At 45.9% G+C, this 20,647-nt stretch overlaps 1 protein-coding gene across 5 annotated transcripts in view; it reads right to left on the bottom strand.

The window, feature by feature from the left end:
* Positions 1-1,740: 1,740 nt before the first annotated feature.
* NCK2 (NCK adaptor protein 2) overlaps positions 1,741-20,647 on the bottom strand; it is a 164,108-nt gene continuing 145,201 nt past the window's right edge. For all 5 annotated transcript variants that reach the window (XM_048856933.2, XM_075130230.1, XM_048856913.2 and 2 more), the window contains one exon: positions 1,741-3,149. In XM_048856933.2, the coding sequence (XP_048712890.1) occupies positions 2,955-3,149 (195 nt within the window). In that variant the 3' untranslated portion in view covers positions 1,741-2,954. The remainder of the gene's footprint in view (positions 3,150-20,647) is intronic.

Here is a 20,647-nt window from a genome sequence, read left to right on the forward strand (position 1 = left end):
AATCTGATATTATTTGGAAAAATCAGAATGATTATATAAAGAAAAATCATGTCTTTCTAATCTACTAAAATTCTTTAAGCCCTGTTAATGAAAAAAGGAGCTGAAGAACAAGTGGATTAATTTCTTTAATCTTAAAAAATAAAACAAAACAAAAAACCAATAACCTTTGACAAGAGGCTGTTAAGGAAACTAAGCAGTCATGGAGTGTCAGATAAAGGTTATGTCAGGGAGTAGAAACTGGCTGAGAAACAGAAATAGTTTCCAATTATTCCTAAAGTTGATATTCTAACAGTAGAATATCCCAGCAATCTTTATTAGGACAAGTATTGTTTAGTATAATCATCAAACAACTGTAAAAAATTGGAATCAGTTAGGTGGAAAAACTTGTAGAAGACAAAATTATTTAGATCGGTCCAGACTACAAGAGACTGAGGAACTGCAGAGGGACCCAACAAACCAGCGTGATTAAATTCAGCATTGACAAAGGCAAGCTAAAACTCATTATAAAGAATAATATGAACTACTCATATAACATTGCTGGGTTATAAATTAACTGTAACCACTCAGGAAAAAGACCTGTCCTCTCACTGTAGACACCTCAACGAACACCTCTGCTCAATACATAGCAGCAGTCAAAACCAAACAATGTTAGGATATATAAAGATTGGGATAGAAAACAACACCAAGATTGTGAAGGCATTATATAAACCTGTGGTATCCCCCTCATTTAAAGTATAGTGTTCAGTTAGATCTCCATATAGAGGGAGTCCAGAGAAGGGTGAAGAAAAAAACCTTAATTTGGTATGGAAATTCCTAAGTTCCTAATGTTTGGCCACTGTCTGGAGATGGCAGTCCACAAATTAGGACTCTTTATGATAGCAATGTGACTATAAAGATCTGGGTCACTCAATCAGTGGTGCCACTACAAAGCTGTCCTATAGAAGTCAAGCAGATGTCTGATTTTTACTAGTAGATTCTATTGAAAAAAATGAAGCAATTTAAAAGGGGAGGGGGGGGGGGCGGGAGTGAGCGTGCACACACAGGCATGATAAGAAAACAATAGGTTTGTAAAACTTCCAAAACAGTGTCTGCCCCTCAACATAAGAATGTCCATACTGGGTCAGACCAAAGGTCCATCTAGCCCAGTATCCTGTCTTCTGACACTGGCCAATGCCAGGTGCTTCAGAGGGAAAGAACAGAACAGGTAATCATCAAGTGATTCATCCCGTCGCTCATTCCCAGCTTCTCGCAAAGATGCTAGGGACACCATCCCTGCCCATCCTGACTAATAGCTATTGATGGGCCTATCCTCCATGAGTTTATCTTGTTCTTTTTTTAACCCTTTTTCAAGCCTTTCTGACACTGGGTTTTCAGCCACCTGTGCAAGTGCACCAGGGCAACCCCATAGCAAAGATGATTTAAATCAAAGCAAATCATGCTGCATTGGTGTAAATCCTATTCACATTACAGAGTGACAGATAAAACAACAAATAAAACAAAAGGTGAAGGCCTTAGGAAATAGTTTCCTTTTGCATTTTCATTAAAGGAGTTTATGGTCTTCCTCATCGTAGTAACCAATACTGAAAACATACAGAGTATTTCTCATTACCTACAGTATTGTTGCTCAAATTTTTTTCTTCTTAGACCAAATTCAAAATACACAAATTCCATATTTACACTATTTCACCTTACTAAACCAACATCATGACTACCACTCAAGGATAAATCCAGTACTCCATCTTGACATAATATCTGTTTTATTACAATATCCAAAAAACTGGGTATGCAAGAATTTGAGATCTCAAGATCCCTTCTTCAATCTCAGGAATGTGCCATCTCAAGACTGTATATTTAAACCATAAAGGAGTTTAAATGTAAAGAAAAGAGAAAATGCATTTTCTTCATAAACATTCTGTGTGTCTCCTACTACCAATCCCACCATCCTCTGTAAACCCTGAAGATTTTCTCTATAAAGCAAATATATATAGATCTATATATATAATAGTGTTGGTAGCACGCCCGCCCACCCCACCCCAAGATCAGTTTTTATTAATCTTCTGTATTAGTGTCAACAATCAGCTACAGATACATATTACTTCGAGAATTAAATACATAATTGTTTAATTCAAACAAGCAGAAGGGCAAGAGGAAAAAGCATTATGTGGATGGCACATTTGGTTGTAGATTACCAAAACATTCAGCCTTTACAATTCAATGATTCTTTCTCTAGCAATCAATGTAAAAAAGAAAATTCCTCTCTGTTGCAATTACAGACCAAAATACACTAGATAGTTTTCTTTTACTACAATCTTACCATAGTAGATTAAGAAGTACTATTACAAAATGCTTTAATTAGTGTACTCTTTACAAAGAGTTAAAGAGGCAATGTAATAGCAGAGTACAGTGTAAAGAGTGCTTCTAGGAACTAGGAATTTTTGTAATATACTACTTGGTAAGCAAAATAGCTACAGAACTCACTGCCACAACTGTTATGTCTACTATATCTCACTTAATTAGCTGCAGCTTCAGTGCATTCAAACTGTGTCCGATGTCTCTCAAATGAACAGTTCTGTCAGCATGAGCAATTTGAACAGATTAACACTGTTTTGAATTGAAAACACCCCTCGTTTATTGGAACTAACTATGTAAACGTACACAGAAGAGGGGAGTTTAGAACTCAGGCATGAAAGTGAGTGCTTACAACGCCCATTTAAGTGAAATTTTCAACCTGAGGGGAGGTCATCTGAGATTAACAGAACCAAAAAGATAAAATAGGCAAACAAAACAAATCCAAACCAAAAAAGGACAATAACAACCAACAGAGCAAACACTTTGGAAAGAACCCATCCTTTAAGCCTGCTTCAGGGAGTAGATTGCTCTGCTCTATAAAAGTGAATTAGGACCTAAGGCTTGAAAGTTATAAGAGGCCTAGGTGGCATAGTCTATCTTCAACGTCACTGAAGTGCTTTCACAAGATATAACTTTTCGCCGTGTTCACTGGTGAAGATGGGAGCTTTTTTGTAGTGTTCCACCAATTCATCCATTGAATGAAATCGACGCTGGCCAATACAATAGACATTGTCCACAAGCTGCACCTTGAAATGTTTGTTCTTCCCTGATGCCTTTAGAGATACTGAGAAGTCACTGGGCTGTTGAAAGAGAGAGAGAGAGAGAAAAAGAATTATTCCAAAGTGGTCAAAGAGAACACACAAATTTGTGGTGGAAGGAGCAAACTGTGATATAAAGTAACTACAATATACTCTATTCTTTGTTCCACAATATGGTGCTTTAGCTATTTAAGAAATCCAAATGTCTATTATTCAATAAATAATTTCCCGCATTATTAATATGTGCAGTAAATGATCAGTAAAATACATAGTCTAAAGTAGCAAGTTACATGACTAAATTGCAAATAGTGCAAAAATTACTGGCTCAAACTAGCATCATAAGAATGACAAGAACAGAAAAAGACTTGTGTCATGCATGGTTTCTTCTATTGATAAACTCTCCCTAAAGTCAATATTCTTATTACAATATTGCTTGGCTGAGGCACAGAAGAGAAAATTCCCACGACTTTTTAAAATCATGACCACAAGAGGGCCTTTCTTGCTCTGTGTTACAAAAGAAAAACTTTCCACCCTTTAACTTAATTAAAAAATATATGAGGAACAGTTCTTGTTTATTTTAATTTTAAGAAAGTAGTATAGGACACAGAATACACATTTACAATACAAATCACCCAAATATAATACTAACCATGTACAGTGAAATTATTTTTTTTAACTTAAAAATTATTTGAAAGATAAAACAGAACTATTCCATTTACTATTTTTGACATACAGCAACTTTTTCAATGTACCAGCACATCGATTGCTTTGGTACATAGCACTAAAGTGAACATAAATAAATGGCTGCAAAAGTTCTCCATGTCTACAACATTTCCCCCTGCTCACACATGGTTTGGCCACTCCTCCATCCTACTGCCACTCTATTTTAAAAAGCAATTGACAACACTAATTTTTTTTAAAAAGAGTGAACTTCCAATTTGTAGCTTTTATTTCATTTAACGTTCATTAAATTTAATACTAATTCTCACTTTAAATTCTTCCCAGTAATTTTGGACCCACTGTTGAAGTTGGGCTCTACTGCAGTATAAATGTTTAATAATGATAGCAACATTTATATAAATCAAAAGTTACATAGTGAATGTCCACCTGACTATACCTCTAAGGTCTGTCTACGCTACAGAGTTAGATTGACACAAGGCAGTTTACTTCGACATAAATTATGGAAGAGTCTACACTTACATTTCGCTCTCTCTGATGTAACTGCCCCTCTACGCCAACTTAACTCCACCTCCACAAATGGCATAGAGTTAAGGGTGAAGTAATTAGGTCAAAGCAGTATCAGCATAGACACTGCATTGCTTATGTAGACTGTTACTGTCTTTCAGGAAGCGTCCCACAATACCCCGCACTGACAGTACAATCAATAAAAGCGCTCCTGGAGAGGACATACACTGCTGACACAAGGAGCAAAGTGGGGAAAAGCACAAGCCATGTAATTACTGCGGCAGCCCTATGCCGATGGAAGCTAGGTTGACTTAATTTTGTAGTGTAGACATGGCCTAAGTTTACTTTTCTATCAATGTTTCCGGTACCAAACATAATCAAAGCTCTTATGGTATATCAAACAAACATCACTGTGAATGCATTCTATATTCTAAGTCCTGTGTACTTAGTGACACAATTAGACCAGGTTCACAACACAAGGCAACAACTCCTAATTTCTGTGGCAACAACTCCTAAATTCCACAACAACATTAATTTATTCCATTGTCATGAAACACTATTTATTCCAATCCTCCAGTCCCACACAAAAACAGAACTATGTCTATTTTAACTGAAAATTCTTATTGGCATAACGTTCATGAGAGATTATTTTTGACAGTGACTACTTTTGTTGACGAGTTTTCACTATGCTCTCCAGACAGCCGAACTCCAATCCCTGGGACTTTGCTCCTGTGATGCTGTCCATGCAGCTGGGCTCAGGCCATCCCTCTGTCTGCATGTGTCAAAGAAATGAGGAGGACAGGAGTGCAGAGCTTGTAGATGGTTTTACATCTCATTTCCCTGGATCCAAGGGCTTCAGCTACTGCACTATTCCCCAGCCAGTCTAACTTACCAGTTGAGCTGTGCAGAGAATGGTATTCAGTTTCATTGAGGATTTTGATATTTCACAATTTAGTTTTGTTCCAATTAGGAATGAAAACCAACGTTTTCTAAATTCTCTACTAAAGAGTCCTCCAATGTGGTCTGCCAAGGAGCTGGGCAGGCAAACTGGCAGGGTTCTGGCGGATTGCTGCCTGGGTTCAACTGGAACTTTGCTGAAATTGAACCATCTCAGTGAAACATTTAACTTTTAATGAATCCACAAATTCTGATGAACATTTCATTTGAATTTTTCCGACTAGCTCTACTTGCCAGCATAAATTCTTAGATTCCATTCCCCATCTCTCCCCCAGCACTCCCTGGCTGTAAATTGTAGGTTAGCTCTGGCTCTAACCCCCTCCTGCCTGAGCTCAAAGGAACAGTGCAGAGGTTTCACTGTAATCCGATTAACTCCCCCTAGTGAGGAAAACTGGAAAGCAAGAAACAGTTGCAGGCCAGTCCTGACCAAGAAGGGAAACTGAAAACAAAATATGAGCAGCTTGCCTGCAAAAGCCAGATGCTGTGGAACTGCAGAGTCCATGGGCCCTGACTGAGATGAATAGGGCAGTTCACAGTTTTCAGAGCTATTGTTGCAGGCTCTCTGCACTGTATTGCTTTCAAATCTGTTCATGATTTCAAGATCATCTTTTTGAATCATAAGAACTAGAACCATTCATTTAAAAAAATTATAGCGGAGACTCTGGAGCACGATTTTGCAGCAAGGGATGAATTCTGCTGAAAATTCTGTGACTGCCGAATCACAGAAGTATCACAGGGAACTGGCAATGGATAGCATGCCACTAACTTTACTTTAAATATTAAAACTAACAACATAGGCCTGTAGGAAACAATTTAGTAGGGCTAGCATGGAAGGGAGTAATAGAACACTAGCTTGTGCGAGTCTGAGAAACAAGACCAAACCTTAATATTAAAGTCCCTCTAATTCTCTCTTCTGTAGGTAACACCTAGGCAAAACTCATTTAAAAATACTAACTGAAAAAAATCCCTATTACAATTGAAAACACAGGTATAAACAGAATGCCAAAATACGGAACTGAAAAAGCTACATCATGTCTGAAACAAAACCAACCAAGCTAATCCTTTTGTGCATTGTGGAGATTTAGTGCCCTCCTATTTGGTGCAGTGTAGTTATCAGAACCTCAAAGCTATGATCTCAAGTATACATGTCAAAGCTCTTTACAAAGGTGGGTAAGTACTGTTATCTTTATAAAGATGAAGAACAGAGAGGTTACAACAGTGAGTCAGTGGCAGAGCTCAGAACAGAACCTATGCCCTGTGATTTTCAGTCCTATGCCCGAGCCACTGGCCCACACTTACTACCATGTCATGTAGACACACAAACTCCAGTATGACAGGTTTCAGAGTAGCAGCCGTGTCAGTCTGTATTTGCAAAAAGAAAAGGAGTACTTGTGACACCTTACAGACTAACAAATTTATTTGAGCATAAGCTTTCGTGAGCTACAGCTCACTTTATCGGCTGCTACCACCACATTGCTTTGCTTTTTCTGACACTTGAAATACAGTTGTGATTGAATACTCAATGTTTCATATTTTTTCCAGTCCCAAAGTTGCTAATTAGATTTTTGTATAATAGAAGAATTTAGCATTGCTTATTTTTCACCACAGCATGTTGTAAAGTTGCACCCTTTTGATGAACTCATCGTCTTAAAACTGTGGAACAGCCTGTTTAACTCTCTTGCAAGAGCCATCATCTGGTACAAAGAGATGGAAGAGCTTGAACAGCTGTTGGAAAAATGTGAAACCCCTTTATTCGCCTCAAATTAGTGAGTAACAAGAATACAAGAAGAATCTGTGAAAATAATTGGACTTGTATTTATTTTGGGTTCTTCTCACTGCAAATATACAAGTTAAATATTTAGAGAATGTTTTAAAAAATATCTGTGTAAACTACTGCTCTTTACTCTTAATATTACCATGCTACAGCGTAGTGGTTGAATGCAGCCTGAATTGGTTCCCTGCTGTCCTTGGATTTGTTCCAAGTTTGTTTGTTTGTTCATTTTTAAAACTGTTTTTCGGCCATTCTCTTTCAGCTTCTGGCAGATTTTCTCTCTTCTCCCACTTGAATTAACTGCTATATTTAGATGGCTTGCATGCAAACCTATCTTGCAAAAAAGCCTCAGAACTTGCATACACTCCTTAAAAGCACATTACAAGTAAATCTGAGTCTCTAGAACCTGTAAGGTTGTCTGGTGATTCTACAGCATAGGATCACGGCAGGGTGCCTGTGAGTGTTTCTCCCCATCAGGGATTTACCTGAATTTCCGCATCACCCCACCCCCCCTTCCCCCGATGGTCAACAGTATACACTTTAAAAGCATATACAATAGATGATAAAACATTTGTACCTGAAAAAAGCATAATAGGTTTGAAAAGCATGAACAGAGAACTAGCTGCCTCACATAGCTGTTGTTTTTTCATGAGAAGTTCAGTGCATTTGTTTTGGCGATGTTGGCCAAGCTAATAATTTCAAATTATGATTTGTAAGCAAGGTCTGAATGAGCTCTCCCCTGACAGCTAGTGATGAGCTGGAGGGTGGGTTTGGGGGAAGGCTTCAGGACCAGACTATATTTACATGAACACACCTACTCTGCCTAGGTATCCAGCAGACAGAGCTGTGTTGCCCAAATGATCGATTTTGGCTGGTGTTGGGTCACAAATCACTTACTAACCTTTCTGTAACTGTTGTTCTTCGAGATGTGTTGCACATGTCTGTTCCACGTTTGGTGTCTCCCAAGCAGTACCATAGGAGATGGGATCAGAGTTCATGGACATGCTGACCACAACATGGCTCGACCAAACCTGGCATCATCTCTAGCTTGCTGGGTGATGGTGTAGTGGGAAGAAAATGTATGTACTGATGACCAAGTCACCTCTCTGCACATGTCCTGGATCAGCACCTGGACCAGGAAAGCTGCTGAGGAAGTTTGTGCTCACATAGAATGGGCTGTCACTATAGCCAGTGGTGGGACCCCCGCCTGCTCACAGCATGTGTGAATGCACGATGTGATCCAGGATGAGATCCGCTCAGCAAAAATAGGAAGGCCTGTCATCCTGTCTGCTACTGCTACAAACAGCTACATAGATCTATGGCACAGTTTTATCCTCTCAATGTATAATATCAGAGTGCATCTAACGTTCAGTGTGTGGAGATTTTGCTCCTTCCTGTTTGTGAGAGGTTTCAGGGGAAAAAAAAGGCAGAAAAATCGCCTGATTACTAGGGCCCTACCAAATTCACAGTCCATTTTGGTCAATTTCATGGTCACAGGATTTTAAAAATAGTAAATTTCATGATTTCAGATATTTAAATCTGAATTTCATGGTGTTGTAAAGGTATGGGTCCTGACCCAAAAGAGGACTGTGGGGGACTCACAAAGTTATTGTGGGACAGTTGCAGTACTGCCAAGTTTACTTCTGTGCTGCTGCTGACGGGAGTGCTACCTTCAGAGCTGGGCTGCCAGAGAGCGGTGCTTGCTGGCCAAGAGCCCAGCTTTGAAGGCAATGCTGCTGCCAGCATCAGCATAGAACTAAGGATAGCACGGTATGGTATTGCCACCTTTACTTTTGAGCTGTTGCCTTTAGAGCTAGGCCTTCAGTCAGCAACCACCACTCACTGGCCGCCCAGCTCTGAAGGGAACAGTGCAGAATAAGGGTGGCAATACTGTGACCCTCCTACAATAACCTTGTGATTCCCCCCATCCCCTTTTTGGGTCAGGATCCCCAGTTTGGGAAACACTGATTTCCCACGTGAAATCTGTATAGTACAGGGTGAAAGTACACAAAAGACCAGATTTCACGGTCCAAGACACATTTTTCATGGACGCGAATTTGGTAGGGCCCTACTGATTATTGTGAAACTGCAAAACCACCTTTGGGAGGAACGCAGGGTGAGGGCAAAGCTGTCTGTGTACAGGGGTTCTGATGTAAGAGCCCTGGTCTGAGACACTCCTGGCCAAAGTGAGTTATCAGAAAGGCCATCTTCCAGGAAAGGTACAACAGGGGGCATATTCCCAGCAGCTCAAACTGAGGCCCCATGAGTTTTGACAAGACCAGGTCGCATGGGGGAATGGGCTCTCGAATCTGAGGGCACAATCTTTCTAGGCCCGTGAGAAAATGAACAGACATCTCATCTGAGAAAACCGATCAGCCATTCGTGGAATGCTGAAATCGCTGCCAGGTGTACTTTAACTGATGAAATTGCCAGACCTTGCTGTTTCAGACGCAGCAAATACTCCAGAACAGCCAGAAGAGATGACTGTGCGGGCAAGAGACCTTGCTGGGAAGACCAAATGGAAAAGCGCTACCACTTGGCAAGGTATGTTGCTCTGGTAGAAGGCTTCCTGATACCTCGCAAAACCTGGTGGATTTGCTCCGAACAGGCCAACTCCTCAGGATTTAGCCATGGAGTTTCAAAGCTGTCAGGTGAGGAGTATTTGACCGTGGTCCTGAGATATCAGGTCCAGGAGGAGAAGTAACAGCATCAGAGTCGATACTGACAGCGTGTCGAACCAGTGTTGGTGGGGCCAGCCTAGGGCTATGAGAATGACTTGCGTTCTGTCTCGCTTGATCTCCAGTAGGACCTTATGCACTAGAAGAACAGAGGGGAAGTTGTAGAACAGATGTCCAGTCCAACGGAGCAGGAAAGCTTCTGTGAGTAAGCCCGGGCTGTGGCCTTGCAGGGAGCGAATGGTGACATTTCCTGTTCTGACTGGTGACAAACTGTGAGCACCAAGTACAGGTGATGGCGACTGGGTGAGTACACTGAGGCCAGCCAAGCTTAAAGCGATCTGAGGCGTAGCCTTGCATGCTGCACTACTTATGTGGATGCATCCATGTGGCCTAAAAGTCTAAGGCAGAAATGGGTCGTCGTGACTGGGTGGGTCTTGACTTGGGCTATTAATTACACCATTGTCTGGACACAGGCTTCTGGGAGGAAAGCCCTGCCTGTGAGGAATCAAGCACTGCTCTGATAAACTCTATCCTTTGTACAGGGACAAGGGTAGACTTCTGCTCATTTATAAGCCCCAGCACCTGAAAGGTCGATTGTATGGAGGTGGATAATGGCCTCCACCTGGGCCTGGCCTTTGACCAGCCAGTCATCGAGGTACGGGTAGACTTGTACCCCTCTTCTTCTCAGGAAGGCTGCCACTACTGCCATGCATTTCATGAAAACCTTTGTGGCTGCTGAAAGGCCGAACCGTAAATTGGTAGTGAATTTGATTTACAATGAACCTGAGAAACCTCCTGTGGCTTTGGAAAATTGAGATGTGAAAATAAGCGTCTCTTGAGTTGAGGGTGGCATACCAGTCCCCCGAATCTAGGGAGGGGATGATGGAGGCCACAGAGACCATGCAGAAGTCAGCTTTTTGAGATAGCCGTTGAGGTGGCGCAAGTCTAAAATGGGTCAGAGATCCACTTTGGCCTTTGGAATTAGAAAATACCTGGAGTAAAACCCCTTCCCTCTTAAGTCCCGAGGAACCTCCTCCACGGCTCTCACGCAGAGGAGGGCTTGCACCTCCTGCACCAGACATTGCTCATGAGAAGGGTACCTGAAGAGGAATAGGGAAGGAAGGAATGTGTGGGGAGTGGAAATAAACTAGAACGTATAATTCCTACAGTGTTTAGCACCCAGCACTCCATGGTGATAACAGACCATGTCATGCCAAAGTGGGACAGGTGGTCCGAAAACGAAAGGGGGACAGGATCAAGTGGCACGGAAACTGGTATAATGACCTCAGACATCCCATCAAAAGTTCTGTTTGGCTGCCCCCATATATCTGGGCAGGCCAGGTAGAGACCCTGAGGTAGACGGGGGAACTGCCTGTGTCTAAAACACCTGCTTTGCTTCTTTTGCAGGTCCCGACGGGGCGGTGGAGCTGAGAAGTGGTTGGAGTGCTGGAGCCTGAAGTGCTTTGTTGAAGGCTTCAGAGTGTAAAGACTCAGGACTTAAGGGTGGCTCTGGAGTCTTTCAGACCGCGGAGCTTTGCATCTGTTTGTTCTGAGAAGAGCGAAGCATCTTCAGGTGGAAGGTCCTGAATCAACTGCTGGATCTCTGTTACCAGTCACGAGGACTGGAACCAAGAGCATCTGCGCATGACTACTGCAAAAGCTAAGGATCTAGCCACCGAGTCTGCCGCATCCAGGGCAGCCTACAGGAAAGCCCTGACTACAGACTTCCCCTCCTCAACCAAAGAAGAGAACTGCTGCCTGAATTCCTGGGGAAGCGAGTCCTTGAATTTCAACATAAAGTCCCAGACAATGAAATCGTACCTCCCCAGCAAAAGCCTGCTGGTTGGAGATGCCGAGCTGTAGAACTCCTGTAGAATAAACCTTTCTACCAAAAAGATCTAGTCTTTTGCCTTGGAGGTCACAGCTTATTGCCCTTGTCTGTCCCTCTTGTTTGTCACTGAGACCACCAGGAACCCAGGAGGGGGTGGGAGTACAAGTACTCATACCCAAGAGAGGGACCAAAATACTATTTTTTTGGCTCTTTTTTGAGGTGGAAGGCAGGGAAGATGGGGTTTTCCCACAGAGCTTTAACTGGCCCACGATGGCCTTAGTGAGAGGGAGAGCCACCTTTGATAGGGCTGCCACAGTCAAAATATTGACCAGGCTGTGGGAGGGCTCTTTGACAACCTCCATTTCCAGCCAGAGGTTCAAAGTCCACTCTTTTCAAGAGCTCTTAATGGGCTCTGAAGTCATCATGGGGAGGTGACATGCCCATCCCTGACACTGCCTCATCTGGAGAAGAGGATGAGGAGTTCTGCACCAGCAGGGGTGATCCTCTTCTTCGCCTGCTCTGATCCGATCCTGAGGATTGGTACCGGGTTTGGTACCGGCGTCCAGGTCCAGTGCTGCTCAATGGGCCAGAGGTGCTCTCCTCTCTGAGACCGCCAAGTATTAGCGCCTGGAAGAGAGTCCCTGCATTGGAGAAAAACCCAGAGTTTCCAAAATGGCCATTGCATCTGCATAGGCCAGTGCCCAAGCAAAAAGGGAGGGGGGAAGGTTGAGGGGGTAGTCACGCGGTGGGAGGAGGCAAAATGCGACCTTGTAACGAAAGCACATGTGCTATGTATGTAATGTTAACAGCAAGGTTTACCCTGAAAGAGTGTAGCCACTGTTTTATAAAATGTGTCTTTTTAAATACCGCTGTCCCTTTCTTTTTCTCCACCAGCTGCATGTGTTTCAATGATCACAGGATCTTCTCCTTCCCAGAGGCTAGTGAAGCTTAGAAAGAAAAAAAAACGCACTCGCGATGAAATGTTCTCCGAGCTCATGCTGTCGTCCCACACTGACAGAGCACAGACGAATGTGTGGAGGCAAATAATGTCAGAGTGCAGGAAAGCACAAAATGCCCGGGAGGAGAGGTGGCGGGCTGAAGAGAGTAAGTGGCGGGCTGAAGAGAGTAAGTGGCGGGCTGAAGACAGGGCTGAAGCTCAAATGTGGCGGCAGCGTGATGAGAGGAGGCAGGATTCAATGCTGAGGCTGCTGCAGGACCAAACCAGTATGCTCCAGTGTATGGTTGAGCTGCAGCAAAGGCAGCTCGAGCACAGACTGCCACTGAAGCCCCTCTGTAACCAACCGCCCTCCTCCCCAAGTTCCATAGCCTCCACACCCAGACGCCCAAGAACGCGGTGGGGGGGCCTCTGGCCAACCAGCCACTCCACCACAGAGGATTGCCCAAAAAAAAGAAGGCTGGCATTCAATAAATTTTAAATTTGTAAACTTTTAAAGTGCTGTGTGGCATTTTCCTTCCCTCCTCCACCACCCCTCCTCTTGGTAGTCATCCCCCTATTTGTGTGATGAATGAATAAAGAATGCATGAATGTGAAGCAACAATGACTTTATTGCCTCTGCAAGCGGTGATCGAAGGGAGGAGGGTCGGGTGGTTAGCTTACAGGGAAGTAGAGTGAACCAAGGGGCGGGGGGTTTCATCAAGGAGAAACAAACAGAACTTTCACACCGTAGCCTGGCCAGTCATGAAACTGGTTTTCAAAGCTTCTCTGATGCGTACCGTGCCCTCCTGTGCTCTTCTAACCGCCCTGGTGTCTGGCTGCGCGTAACCAGCAGCCAGGCGATTTGCCTCAACCTCCCACCCCGCCATAAATGTCTCCTCCCCCTTACTCTCACAGATATTGTGGAGCACACAGCAAGCAGTAATAACAGTGGGAATATTGGTTTCGCTGAGGTCTAAGCGAGTCAGTAAACTGCGCCAGCGCGCCTTTAAACGTCCAAATGCACATTCTACCACCATTCTGCACTTGCTCAGCCTGTAGTTGAACAGCTCCTGACTGCTGTCCAGGCTGCCTGTGTACGGCTTCATGAGCCATGGCATTAAGGGGTAGGCTGGGTCCCCAAGGATACATATAGGCATTTCAACATCCCCAACAGTTATTTTCTGGTCTGGGAATAAAGTCCCTTCCTGCAGCTTTTGAAACAGACCAGAGTTCCTGAAGATGCGAGCATCATGCACCTTTCCCGGCCATCCCACGTTGATGTTGGTGAAACGTCCCTTGTGATCCACCAGAGCTTGCAGCACTATCGAAAAGTACCCCTTGCGGTTTATGTACTCGGCGGCTTGGTGCTCCGGTGCCAAGATAGGGATATGGGTTCCGTCTATAGCCCCACCACAGTTAGGGAATCCCATTGCAGCAAAGCCATCCACTATGACCTGCACATTTCCCAGGGTCACTACCCTTGATATCAGCAGATCTTTGATTGCGTGGGCTACTTGCATCACAGCAGCCCCCACAGTAGATTTGCCCACTCCAAATTGATTCCCTACTGACCGGTAGCTGTCTGGCGTTGCAAGCTTCCACAGGGCTATCGCCACTCGCTTCTCAACTGTGAGGGCTGCTCTCATCTTGGTATTCATGCGCCTCAGGGCAGGGGAAAGCAAGTCACAAAGTTCCATGAAAGTGCCCTTACGCATGCAAAAGTTTCGCAGCCACTGGGAATCGTCCCAGACCTGCAACACTATGCGGTCCCACCAGTCTGTGCTTGTTTCCCGAGCCCAGAATCGGCGTTCCACAGCATGAACCTGCCCCATTAGCACCATGATGCATGCATTGGCAGGGCCCATGCTTTCAGAGAAATCTGTGTCCATGTCCTGATCACTCACGTGACCGCGCTGCCGTCGCCTCCTCGCCCGGTATCGCGTTGCCAGGTTCTGGTGCTGCATATACTGCTGGATAATGCGTGTGGTGTTTAATGGGCTCCTAATTGCCAAAGTGAGCTGAGCGGCCTCCATGCTTGCCTTGGTATGGCGTCCGCACAGAAAAAAGGCGCGGAACGATTGTCTGCCGTTGCTCTGACGGAGGGAGGGGCGACTGACGACACGGCTTACAGGGTTGGCTTCAGGGAGCTAAAATCAACAAAGGGGGTGCCTGTACATCAAGGAGTATTTCAGGCAGGACTTCACGGAGGGTTCCAATAAGAAATGGTGCACCTAAGTTACCGTTCTTATTGGAACAAGGAGGTTAGCCTGGCCTCTGATTGATACATGGCTAGATTTACCTCGCTGCACTTTCTCTGTGAGTGACTGCAGTGTGACCTAGAGGAATGAGTCCCCTAGACAGGGGAGGAGGCAAATGAGTACAAAACAAATCTGGTCTATTTCTTGTTTTGACCCACTCCATCTATCTTTTACATCTTTGGCTGGCAGCAGACGGTGCAGAAGGACTGCATGCCATCCACATCTCATGGCTGCTCGGCAGAAGATGGTACAGTACGACTGCTAGCCATCCTCATCTCTTGCCTGCCTGGCAGAAGATGGTACAATACGACTACTAGCAATCCTCATCTCTTGCCTGCCTGGCAGAAGATGGTACAGTACGACTGCTAGCAATCCGTATCGCCTGCCTGCTCACCATAAGACGGTTCAATAGGACTGACTGAAGGACTAAAGAGAATGACCTGGTCAAGTCACTCCAAATTTAGTCCCTGCGCCCATGTCTGCCCAGGCGCTCCCAGCCGACGTGGCCAGGAGCACCTCGGACACGACGAGGACAACTACCAGTTGTATTGCACCGTCTGCTGCCAGAAGGCAATGGGTTACTGCTACTGTGCAGCAAAGCCGTACCGCGTCTGCCAGCACCCAGGAGACATAGGGTGACGGTTACCTGAGCGGGCTCCATGCTTTCCGTGGTATGGCGTCTGCACAGGTAACTCAGGAAAAAAGGCGTGAAATGATTGTCTGCCCTTGCTTTCACGGAGGGAGGGAGGGAGGGAACGGGGGCCTGACGATACGTACCCAGAACCACCCGCGACAATGTTTTAGCCCCATCAGAGTGCTCCATTGTGACTGCTCTGGACAGCACTCTCAGATGCCCGATTGTTTGCCGTTGCTCTGACGCTGGGAGGGGCGACTGAGGACACGGCTTACAGGGTTGGCTTCAGGGAGCTAAAATCAACAAAGGGGGTGGCTTTACATCAAGGAGTATTTCAGGCAGGACTTCACGGAGGGTTCCAATAAGAAATGGTGCACCTAAGTTATTGTTCTTATTGGAACAAGAAGGTTAGCCTGGCCTCTGATTGATACATGGCTAGATTTACCTCGCTGCACCTTCTCTGTGAGTGACTGCAGTGTGACCTAGAGGAATGAGTCCCCTAGACAGGGGAGGGGGGGAAGCAAATGAGTACAAAACAAATCTGGTCTATTTCTTGTTTTGATCCACTCCATCTATCTTTTACATCTTTGGCTGGCAGCAGACGGTGCAGAAGGACTGCATGCCATCCACATCTCATGGCTGCTCGGCAGAAAATGGTACAGTACGACTGCTAGCAGTCCGTATCGCCTGCCCGCTCACCATAAGATGGTTCAAGAGGATTGACTGCAGGACTAAAGAGAATGACCTGGTCAAGTCACTCCAAATTTAGTCCCTGCGCCCATGTCTGCCCAGGCGCTCCCAGCCGACATGGCCAGGAGCACCTCGGACATGACGATGACGGCTATCAGTCGTACTGTACCGTCTGCTGCCACAAGGCAAGGGGTTGCTGCTACTGTGTAGCAATGCCGTACCGCGTCTGCCAGCACCCAGGAGATATAGGGTGACGGTTACCTGAGCGGGCTCCATGCTTGCCGTGGTATGGCGTCTGCACAGGTAACTCAGGAAAAAAGGCGCGAAATGATTGTCTGCCCTTGCTTTCACGGAGGGAGGGAGGGAGGGAACGGGGGCCTGACGATATGTACCCAGAACCACCCGCGACAATGTTTTAGCCCCATCAGGCATTGGGATCTCAACCCAGAATTCCAATGGGCAGCGGAGACTGCGGGAACTGTGGGATAGCTACCCACAGTGCAATGCTCCGGAAGTCGACTCTAACCTCGGTACTGTGGAAGCGCTCCGCCGAGTTAATGCACTTAATGCACTTAGAGCATTTTCTGTGGGGACACACACACTCGAATATATAAAACCGATTTCTAAAAAAACGACTTCTATAAATTTGACTTTATTCCGTAGTGTAGACATACCCCAAGACCACAGAGAAGAGTCTTCCACTGAGGAGAGCTTGCTGAAGAAAGAAGAGCAGTTCCAGTGACCATCATAGGCGAAAAAAGAAACTCAGAAGGTGCGGTGTTGGCTGGAGCCCTTATGAGTGCACAGCACCAGAGCTGACCCGACGGGTACCAGAGAGGGAAAAATTTCTGGTGACAGCTCATGGTGCGCACACACCTAACATGGAATGGACATTGCAAGCACTCAAAGAAATATGGTACACTCACTGTAAAGGGCAGGGTGGGGAAAAATTATAGTTATACCTCTCTAACCCTTTTACTGGTCTTTCAAACTCCCAATTTCTGCTCATCTAGTCTAGATGGCCAAGACTACAACAGGGTTCAAAGAAGAAGTAGATAAATTCATGGAGGATAGGTCCATCAATGGCTATTAGCCAGGATGGGTAAGGAATGGTGTCCCTAGCCTCTGTTTGCCAGACCCTGGGAATGGGTGACAGGGGATGGACCACTTGATGATTACCTGTTCTGTTCACTCCCTTTGGGACACCTGGCATTGGCCACTGTCGGAAGACAGGATACCGGGCTAGATGGACCTTTGGTCTGACCCAGTATGCTGGTTCTTATGTTCAATCTCCCTTCACGGTCTTACCCCTCCCCTCTCAATTATCATCCATAACTTCATTCACCAATTTATCTGCCCCGTTGATGCACACATGAAACTCTCCATGCATTGAGGCTCCCCCTCCTGCCTCACATCCACCATCACCAGGCTCAAAGGCCCCTCTTCGACAGCTCAAAACCCCTCATGACAGTATTGCTTCTCCAGGTGAAGCAGCAACCATTATGACAGGGAACTATTGCAGGAACAGGCAACTTGTGCGAGGAATCTTATGTTCTACTTCACTGGCTCTCAACCTTTCCAGACTACTAAACCCCTTTCAAGAGTCTGATTTGTCTTCTGAACCCCCAAGTTTTACCTCACTTAAAAACTTACAAAATGTGACATAAAAATATATAAAATACATAAAAATACAGAAGTGTCACAGCACACTATTACTGAAACATTCATACTCTCATTTTTACCAAATAATTATAAAATAAATCAATTAGAATATAAATATTGTACTTACATTTCAGTGTACAGAATATAGAGCAGTATGAACAAATCATTGTCTATGAAATTTTAGTTTGTATTGATATCGCTAGTGCTTTTTATGTAGCCTGTTGTAAAACTAGGCAAATATCTAGATGAGTTGATGTACCCCCTGGAAGACCTCTGAGTACCCCCAGGGGTACACATACCCAGTGATGAGCTGCCAAAATCTTAACAACCGGTTCCCTATAAAAAGTTCTGATTTAAGGGATGTGCCCCAGTATGTATTTTTTGTACCAACAGGGTTACCATACATCCGATTTAAGAACCAAAAAGCCTGACCTGTCCGGGAAAATACGGATGTATGTTAACCCTGCCTAAAGTTCTTTTTTAAAAAGATGGGCCTGAACTAGAAATGAGCTCCGTTTCACATGTTTGGGTCCCCACCACTCCCTGGGGGTGTGCTAAGGTGACCAGATGTCCCGATTTTATAGGGACAGTCCCGATTTTGGGGTCTTTTCCTTCTATAGGCTCCTATTATCCCCTACCCCCTGTCCTGATTTTTCACACTTGCTGTCTGGTCACCCTAGGGTGTGCACATGTGTGGGTCCCAGCTGCTCCATGCCCCCCTCATTGAAGCAGGTGTGCAAGGTTACTGCCCTGAGAACTGCAGGGCACCAGTGGACATGGGGCAGGGCTAGCTGGAAGCAGGGGGTGTGGGGCTGGCTGCAGGCAGGGAAGGGGGTGCGGAATTGGCTGGAGACAGGAGGGTGTGGGGCTGGCTGGAAACAGGGCAGGGGCTGACTGGAGGTAGGGGCAGGCTGCAGGCAGGGCAGGGGGGTGCAGGACTGGCTGGAGACAGGGGCTGGCTGCGGGCAGGGCAGGGGGTGTCCCAGGGGCTGGTGCGGGCAGGGCAGGGGGTGCGGCAGGGCCTGCTGCGGGCAGGGGGTGCAGGGGTGGCTGGAGACGGGGCTGGTGTGGGCAGGGCAGGGGGTGCAGCAGGGGTTGGCTGGATAAAGGGCAGGGGGTGCGGCAGGGGCTGGCTGCGGGCAGGGCAGGGGCTGGCTGCAGGCAGGGGGTGCAGGGGTGGCTGGAGACAGGGGCTGGTGTGGCCAGGGTCTGTGGGGGTGGCTGGAGACGAGGGCTGGCTGCAGGCAGGGCAGGGGGGTGCGGCAGGGGCTGGCTGCGGGCAGGGCAGGGGCTGGCTGCAGGCAGGGGGTGCAGGGGTGGCTGGAGACAGGGCCTGGTGTGGCCAGGGTCTGTGGGGGTGGCTGGAGACGAGGGCTGGCTGCGGGCAGGGGCGGCTGGAGGCGGGGGCTGGCTGCAGGGGATGGCTGGAGGCAGGGGGTGCGGCAGGGGCTGGCTGCAGGCAGGGCATGCAGGGGGTGGCTGGAGGCAGGGCACGCAGGGGGTGCAGCAGGGGCTGGCTGGAGGCAGGGGATGCAGGGGGTGCGGCAGGGGGTGGCTGGAGACAGGGGCTGGCTGCAGGCAGGGGATGCAGGGGGTAGCTGGAGGCAGGGCAGGGGGTGCAGCAGGGGCTGGCTGCAGACAGGGCGTGTGGGGGGTGGCTGGAGGCAGGGCAGGGGGTGCGGCAGGGGCTGGCTGCAGTCGGAGAACACTTCAATCTCTCTGGTCACGCAATTATAGACATGAAAGTTGCTATATTACAACAAAAAAACTTCTAATCCAGACTCCAGCGAGAAACTGTTGAATTGGAATTCGTTTGCAAATTGGATACAATTAACTTAGGCTTGAATAGAGACGGGAGTGGCTAAGTCATTATGCAAGGTAACTTATTTCCCCTTGTTTTTTCCTCACCCCCCCCTCCCCCGACGTTCTTGTTAAACCCTGGATTTGTGCTGGAAATGGCCCACCTTGATTATCATACATATTGTAAGGAGAGTGATCACTTTAGATAAGCTATTACCAGCAGGAGAGTGGGGTGGGAGGAGGTTTTTTTTCATGCTTTGCGTGTATAAAAAGATCTTCTACACTTTCCACAGTATGCATCCGATGAAGTGAGCTGTAGCTCACAAAAGCTTATGCTCAAATAAATTGGTTAGTCTCTAAGGTGCCACAAGTCCTCCTTTTCTTTTTGCGAATACAGACTAACACGGCTGTTACTTTGAAACCTATAGTAAGAGGATGGTCCTCATTGATAGGACCCCTTCAGGGAGGAAACCTAGGTCCACAGCTTGAAGCAGCTCCTCCAACAAGTGGAATCATACAACATGATGTAATAGGAATTTTTGGTACTACAAAAAAGTACTACAAAGTATATCCACTGAAAATTAGACACCACCCAAGAATTTTAAAATTATTTTAAAAATATTTTTACACTGCTCTATCATAAGCCTTTGGAAGCTTGAAACAAATGATACTTTACCCATTTCCCTCTCAACACCACCACCCTGGTTTACTATATGGTTTCTAGAATTTATTAAAAGAACAGCTGTTGTGAAGAATGTGTTAAAACTTATATAAAAGAATGATACAGGCAATAAGATTAAAAATTAAGGAAGATCAAATTTGGAATGAAATAACTAAGGGCTTGTCTACATTGGCAAGTTTCTGCACAGTAAAGCAGCTTTTTGCACTCAAACTTCAGACGTGTATACACTGCCAAGCCACTTTGTGCGCAGAAACTCCACAGTTGCAGCGCTGCAAAAAAACCACCTCAATGAGAGTCATAAGGCTACTTGCGCAGAGGCTCCAGTACTTTATTGCCAGTGTGAACACTCTCCCTGTCACACACTTCCCGCTCCACACTTCAGTTGAAAAGCAGCTGGCAATGTAGTAGGATGCCCATGGAACAATGGGATTGGGAAACCTGCATCCCCATGAGGC

Source organism: Caretta caretta, chromosome 1 (assembly GCF_965140235.1).
Source record: "Caretta caretta isolate rCarCar2 chromosome 1, rCarCar1.hap1, whole genome shotgun sequence".
Classification (NCBI taxonomy): Eukaryota; Metazoa; Chordata; order Testudines; family Cheloniidae; genus Caretta; species Caretta caretta.